General features: G+C 43.0%; 1 protein-coding gene across 1 annotated transcript; it reads right to left on the bottom strand.

Annotated features, from left to right (window-relative positions):
• Window positions 1-1,655: 1,655 nt before the first annotated feature.
• LOC147684969 (uncharacterized) lies at window positions 1,656-6,395 on the bottom strand. Its single transcript, XM_086942409.1, has 2 exons — window positions 5,030-6,395; window positions 1,656-1,873 (listed from the first exon to the last, which is right to left on the bottom strand). Exons 1-2 carry the CDS (start codon window positions 6,393-6,395, stop codon window positions 1,851-1,853), a joined length of 1,389 nt encoding a protein of 462 aa, XP_086798535.1. The 3' UTR covers window positions 1,656-1,850.
• Between the last annotated feature and the right edge of the window lie 1,103 nt (window positions 6,396-7,498).

Raw genomic sequence — 7,498 nt, 5'->3', positions numbered from 1 at the left:
ATATCGACTGGAATAGCAATAATATCTAATCAAAAATATAGAATGGACATAATATCGACTAGACAGAATATAGACAACAAAAATATTGAATTTAAGGTAAGTTAATATTAATGTAACTATATAACCATACCTCACCCACCTCCTACTACTAACTGGATGGGCGAAAGAACTCTTACTTATAATCTCCCTTACAGATTATCCTAGCGTTTTATATGTCATATATATCTGTTGTTACAATTGCCTCCATAATGTCTGTAATCTACCCCTTACAACTTATCTCAGTGTCTTATACGTCATATATATATGTTGTTACAATTGCCTTCATAATGTCTGTAATTTATATCACATGTGAAGCGCTCTGATACCCACGGGTCTTGTCCGCGCTATACAAAACTCTATAAATAAATAAATAAAATAAATAAATGTTTAATTTTTGTGTAATATAATTCTGTAGCGGGTTGTGGGTTTATAGGGGAATAGGGTGGGAAGTAATTAAATTATAATTAATTAAATATGTTATTTTATTTATTGGTATTTAGTTAGAATTAATTGTTAAATTATTATTAATTGGTAAGTAATTAAAATATAATTGCTAATTAATTTTAAATGATTAATTGATTAATATTTTATTTTTTGTAATTTATTTTCTGGAGCGGGTTGTCGGTTTATAGGGGAATAGGTTGGGAAGTAATTTAATTATAATACATTAAATATGTTATTTTAGTTATTGGTATTTATTTAGAATTATTTGTTAATTAATTGAAAATTGGCAATTAATTCAAATATAATTGGTAATTAATTTTAATTGATTAATTGATAAATATGTTAATGTTATTAATTTTTTTATGTAGCGGGTTGTGGGTTTATAGGGGAATAGGGTGGGAAGTAATTTTATTATAATTAATTAAATATGTAATTTAATTTTTGGGTATTCATTTAGAATTAATTATTAATTAATTATTAATTGGCAATTAATTAAAATATAATTGGTAATTAATTTTAATTGATTAATTGATAAATATGCTATTCTTATGAATTTTTATTATGTAGTGGGTTGTGGGTTTATAGGGGAATAGGGTGGGAATTAATTTTCTTATAATTAATTAAATATGTAATTTGATTTTTGGGTATTTATTTAGAACTCATTGTTTATTAATTATCTATTGACAATTAATTAAAATATAATTGATTAAATTTATTTCAATAATTGATAAATATGTTAATTTTAGTAAATTATTTTCTGTAGCAGGTTGTGGGTTTATAGGGGAATAGGGTGTAAAGTAATTTAATTATAATTTTTTTAATACGTTTTTTTAATTATTGGTATTTATTTAGAATTGATCGTAAATTAATTATTAATTTGTAATTAATTAAAATATATTTTGAAATGTATTGTAATTGATTAATTGATAATTATGTTACTTTTAATAAATTAATGTCTGTAGTGGGTTGTGTGTTTTTAGGGGAATAGCTTGTGAAGTATTAATTGTACGTAATTACATTTTTGAATAAAAAATTTGAGTTAATTTTTAAAAATACTTTTAAATTGTTAGTTATTTTATTTTTAATAGGTAAATAATGAGAAATTTCCTAGTTACCACAAAGGAAAGTTTCAATTCTATTAAGGAGGCGGAGGCGAGGATTTTGCTAGTCCTTTCTCCATTTTATTGGACAGCAAGTTAGTAGTAAAAGAAAAAACATCACATCCAGGACTACCCAAACCAACATGGCAGCGGTAGCCCTGGTAACCTAACAACCAATCAGAGTCCAACAGTTCGTATATATGGAGTCCCAGCTGTTAGTCCTTCCTCTTTCGTGGGAGCTGCCGCAGGGAAGAAGTCATCCAACCACTAGTCCGTCTTTTGATCGGAGCCTAGGGAAGAGAACAAAATAATAATATCTCGTCCAGAACAATGTCGAAGAATTCAAGAACATTGCAATGGAGTAACAGAACGAAATGCAGATAGAACTTAATCAACATTGCACAGCTTATCAATGAAAACATTAAAACTCAGAAAAAAGGTATACTCCCTTAGACGAAGTAACAAATCATAGTCCAGTTACGGGAGGGCAGGCTCGATAAAGCCTGGGTGGGAAAATCCTCGCCTCCGCCTCCTGAATAGAATTGAAACTTTCCTTTGTGGTAACTAGGAAATTTCTCATTCTATGTCAGGGAGCGGAGGCGAGGATTTTGCTTGTTCAAAGCCTACTCACCACCAGCGAAGCAGCCTCATGGATTGGCTTAAAGTAGAACTTTTTGAAAGTCGAATCTGAGGACCAATCCCCTGCATTCATGATATCCTCCAGGCGTCCACCTACCTGAATAGCCTTGGAAGCCATTGCACCTCTAGTGGAATGAGCCCCAAAGTCAGTGACGCTAATTCCAGCTTCAGACATTATCCACCTGACCCATCTGGCAATGGTGGGAGAGGAAACTGCCTTGAACGGCTTCTTAACCGCTATAAGTAATTGTCTTTCGCCCGGAGGGCGGAGCTCAAGAGTAACATCCTCATATGTCTTAAGGCAACGAACAACACAGAGCTTTGGCGAATCTGGGAAAGCCGGGTAAGTTACTGACCTGGTATTACATTTAGTTCTTCTTGAAACAGTAAATGTAACCCCTTCTGGGGTAAAAACCCTGGCTGACACGTCCAGTGCACGAACATCTGAAGCACGTTTACATGATATCAAGCAGAGGAGAATCGCTAATTTGGCCGAAAGCTCCTTGCGGGAAAGGTATTGATTATCCTGCCAGGACTTTAGAAAATTCAAGACCACATTAACATCCCACAAACCTGAATAACGAGGTTCTGGGGGGCGCGAAAGGCGAATACCCTTAAGGAGTTTACAAACCCAAGGGTGCTCACCAACCGGAGAGCCATCAACGAGGGCATGCCCAGCAGAAATTGCCGACCTGAAAGAATTAATGGTGCTATACGCCAACTTCTTTTTGAAAAGATCAGCGAGGAAGTTAATCACGTCGGTGACAGAGGAGCCCATGGGATCCAGGTGTTTTCCCACACACCAACGAACCCATCTGTTCCATGCTGATCTACACCACTTAGTGGTGTTAGGAGCCCAGGCTCCCCGAATGAGGAGCTCAGCGTCTCTCGAAAGCGAGTCACAAGACCAACGTCCCCTGAAATCCCCTATGCCATGAGACGTAGATGGCCCTGGAGAACCAGCGGATGCGGGTGACCCAATGGATCCGTCAGAATGTGGTCGAACGACGGAAGCCGAAGAGGTTTGTCCCAGGATAGTTCCAAAAGAGAAGGGAACCAGCATTGAGCTCTCCAGATTGGCGTGATCAGAATCAGAGAAGCTCTCTGCCTGCGGACTTGAGCCGCCACCCTTTGAAGGAAAAGGAAGGGGGGAAACGCATAAGCTGGAAACAGGGACCAGTCCTGTAGGAAGGCATCCACTGCTTCCGCCCCCGGATCGGTTTCCAGCTGTAGAAACGGGGAAGCTGGGCGTTCCATCTGGACGCAAATAAGTCCATTACTGGAAGACCCCAAAGGCCCGAAATTCTCTGAAATACTGAAGGATCCAGTCTCCAGTCGCTGGCATCCCGGAAATTCCTGGATTGCCAATCCGCAACAGTGTTCAGATCGCCTGGGAGATACTCCGCCGTGACAGAGATCTGGCGAAGAAGGCAATAGTTCCAAAAGTCTTTCGCAAGGTCCGCTAGAACCTTGGAGTGCGTGCCTCCCAACCGATTGATGTACCTGACCGCAGTTGTGTTGTCCATCCGAAGAAGCACACAACACGAAACCTTGGTCGAGGTGAAGGAGCGGATCGCGAACGAGCCCGCAAGGAGCTCCAGACAGTTGATATGGAGGTGAAGTTCCTCCTCCGTCCATCTGCCGCCCACCGAGAGGGAGCCGCAACGGGCGCCCCAACCCTGGCGACTGGCGTCTGACTCGATCACCAGATCCGGGCGGGAACCGAAAATCGCCTTCCCGTTCCAGGCATCCATGTGATCTAACCACCAGAGGAGTTCCGATCGGGCTTCCAGATTCAAGGAAATCAGTTCCGAGTAAGTAAGACCCTTGCGGAGGTGAAATGCCTTCAGTCTCTGAAGAGCCCTGTAATGGAGAGGGCCTGGAAAAATGGCCTGGATCGATGAAGAGAGTAAGCCCACAATCCTGGCCAGTTGGCGGAGGGATACTCGATCCCGCCGAAGAACCTTGCGAATCTCCTTCTTGATCTTGGAGATCTTTTCGGAAGGAAGGTGAAGAGTCGCATCCGTAGTTATGATCAGAAAGCCAAGGAAAGTCATTTCCTGTTGGGGAAAGAGGTCCGACTTCTGGGCATTGATGATGAATCCCAGAGACTGAAGGAGGGTTATAGAAACCTGAAGATGATGAAGAAGGAGGTCCTTGGACTGACACATTAAAAGAATGTCGTCCAGGTAAACAATCAGACGAATCCCCAGGGTCCGGAGATGTTCTACCACCGGGCGCAGGAGTTTGGTAAAGCACCAAGGTGCTGAGGAAAGACCAAAGGGAAGCGTAAGAAATTCGTAAACCTGATCCCTCCACAGAAACTGCAGGAATCGACGATGAGGAGGAAAGATTGGAACCGAAAGATAAGCATCTTTCAGGTCCAAGCGAACCAGCCAATCGTTCTGTAACAAAAGGTCCCTCAGAAGATGGATGCCCTCCATCTTGAAGTGTCTGTAAACCAGCCACTCGTTGAAGGAGCGGAGGTTGATTACTGGTCTGAACCCTTTGCCTTTCTTTTCCACCAGGAAGATGTTGCTGAGGAAACCGTTTGGGTGAAGCGCCGAGGGGATAATGGCGCCTTTTTGTAACATCGCCCGAACCTCTAAATCGACAAGTTCTTGGTCTGAGACAGAAAACACTAGAGGACGAGGACGAGAAAGCTGAACAGGGTAACCGTAGAATTCGATGTGAAACCCCTGAATCGTCTCCAGCACCCAAGGATCTGAAGTTATTGACGCCCAGGCCTGGGGAAACAACGCTAACCTTCCCCCCATTTGAACCAGAGAGATGATTCGAAATCTTACCATTAAATCCTCTGGAGTTGGACTGGAATCCACCACGTCCTTTGCCTTGGCCTCTGCCTCCTCTGGAGGGGTAAAAGGTACCCTGTCGTCCATCATTCCAGCCGTTATTTCGTTTGTACTGGCCTCTATTGAGGCCTTGCTGGACCTGACGGCCGGAAGAGCGACCCCTGCCTCTGCCGGCCCCGCCAAAAACCTTTCTGGGGAAGAATTTTTTCATCGAAGCCTGAGCCTTGTCCAGAGCCGAAAAGGTTGCCACAAACTTCCCCAACTCCTTAACAAAGGGGTCACCAAACAAAGCACCCTGTGCAATAGGGCCTGCCTCCGAAGACGACAACTCCCCTAATTTCGGGTCAATCTTAAGCAGTAAGGAACGTCGCCGTTCTGCAGAAAGCGCGCAATTGGCATTGCCAAGAAGGCACATTGCCCGTTGCGACCAACCAGCAACGTCATCAACAGACATCGGTAAGCCCGACTCCTTAGAACGTTGGGCCGTTTCAATAATTTTAGTGAGAGGGCCCACCACATCTAGGAGTTTATCTTGACAGGCTTTCCATGACCTATCAATACCCTTTTTAGGGTCCTTGATATATTTGGCAAAGAAGGTACACAACTTGGGATCAATCTCAGGGGTGCATGCCACTCTAAAGGGAAGGGAAGGGCGAGGGCACTCAGAGCGCAGACGGAGTCGGACATCCTGAGGTAAAGGCTGTCGAAGCTTAGCTGCGACATAATCAGCAGTAGACTGCTCAGGAAACCACTCCGATGACCTAGGTCTTACAATAGTAGATGGGTCAAACATATTAGGAGGCGCAAGATCACCCTCCGTAAGACTAGGAGCACTGGGCTTAGGGCGCCAAGACCTGCTCACATCAGAAAAATCCTCTGAGGAAGCATCCTCATCCTCATCTACGTATTCGTCCTCCTCATCATCTCCCTCAATGGGGAACCCTTCCTCCGGGTCAAGGTCCTGGGTGGCAAAACCACCAGTCTCTCCGGGTGAGTCTTCCCCCCGGTAGGGTGCGCTTCTAAGCGTGCGCGCACTCTTACGAAACACTTCAGATAATTTACTGAAGCCCTCCAGGTGCCCCGCGTCACGCTTCCTGGCCGTACGTGGTAGAGCACACGGAACACCACTGGGCCCTGCCCCACTGTCCCCAAAAACACCAGTATCATTCTTAAAAACATGGGCTGACAGTCTGTTTACACTGTCCTGCAGAGGTGCCAGAGCTTGGGCTATCGCCGAAGAGAGAAGCCTGTCAACCTCTGCAGGAGGGTGTAAAGGGGTCAGTTGTGGCTGAACATTAGGAGCCACCACCTCAACAGTTGAAGGACCGGACTGCATATTAGCAGAAAAACTGGTACCCATACACAAACACCCCAACTAAATACAAGGGGAAATCCCTTCACACAGGTACCAGGCAGGCTAACACAATAGAAAACCTGAAACACCAAAATTCTGACAGGAATTATAATTAAATTCAAAAAATTTCAGTCAGAAAAATACTTCTTGCCGTCTAAAACGGCGTCAGTGTGAGGGAAGAGGCCGAAAAATGACAGAAGCGCAGTGCCTCAGCGCGTTTCTACTCAAGCGCGAAGAGCGCTGAGGAGAACAGCTGATCGGCGTCAGAAGCCGACACCAAGATCGCGCACGCGCGAAGAATGAACGCTCGGGCTGAAAGCCTACCGCGTTATAAAAACACAGCCTACAATAAGGCAAAGTCAAATACAAACAATCACTATCAAATAAAGCTGTCAACAATCACACAAAAAACTGCCACGACAAAGATATGAAGAGCGTGACTTATCTTGCCGAGGCAGCAATGGAGAAAGAGGAAGGACTAACAGCTGGGACTCCATATATACGAACTGTTGGACTCTGATTGGTTGTTAGGTTACCAGGGCTACCGCTGCCATGTTGGTTTGGGTAGTCCTGGATGTGATGTTTTTTCTTTTACTACTAACTTGCTGTCCAATAAAATGGAGAAAGGACTAGCAAAATCCTCGCCTCCGCTCCCTGACATAGAATTACTATTAGTAGGTATTTTTATTATTAAATAATTTGTATTTGTTTTTTAAATTGATTATTTAATATATTTTACACAATTGTAAAATATTTTAATTAATTCGAAATTGGTGTTACTATTTATATTATTTATATTTAAATAAGAAGTATTTACTTGCCCTACTATTGCACCCACTGTAGTTGGAATAGTAATTTTACCCCTACGCTATCCAACGCTTTCCCTACTGTTGCACTCCCTGGAGTTGGAATAGTAATTTTTACCCCTACGCTATCCAACGTTTTCCCTACTATTGCACTCACTGGAGTGGGAATAGTAATTTTTACCCCTACGCTATCCAGCGCTTTCCCTACTGTTGCACTCACTGGAGTGGTAATAGTAATTTTTACCTCTACGCTATCCAATGTTTTCCCTTCTATTGCACTAGCTGGAGTGGGAATAGTAATTT

Source organism: Lissotriton vulgaris, chromosome 10 (genome assembly GCF_964263255.1).
Source record: "Lissotriton vulgaris chromosome 10, aLisVul1.2, whole genome shotgun sequence".
Lineage (NCBI taxonomy): Eukaryota > Metazoa > Chordata > Amphibia > Caudata > Salamandridae > Lissotriton > Lissotriton vulgaris.
The sequence above is the reverse complement of the archived record's forward strand: the minus strand, read 5'-3'. Positions and strand labels throughout refer to the sequence as shown.

What these genes read in the sequence shown, in the direction of transcription:
- LOC147684969 (XM_086942409.1), bottom strand. Translation starts at nt 6,395, where the DNA reads ATGGGTACCAGTTTTTCTGCTAATATGCAGTCCGGTCCTTCAACTGTT. An exon ending in CAACTCCAGAGGATTTAATG is followed by an intron (nt 1,874 to 5,029) that starts GTAAGATTTCGA and finishes TCTCTTCCCTAG; the next exon opens with GCTCCGATCAAAAGACGGAC.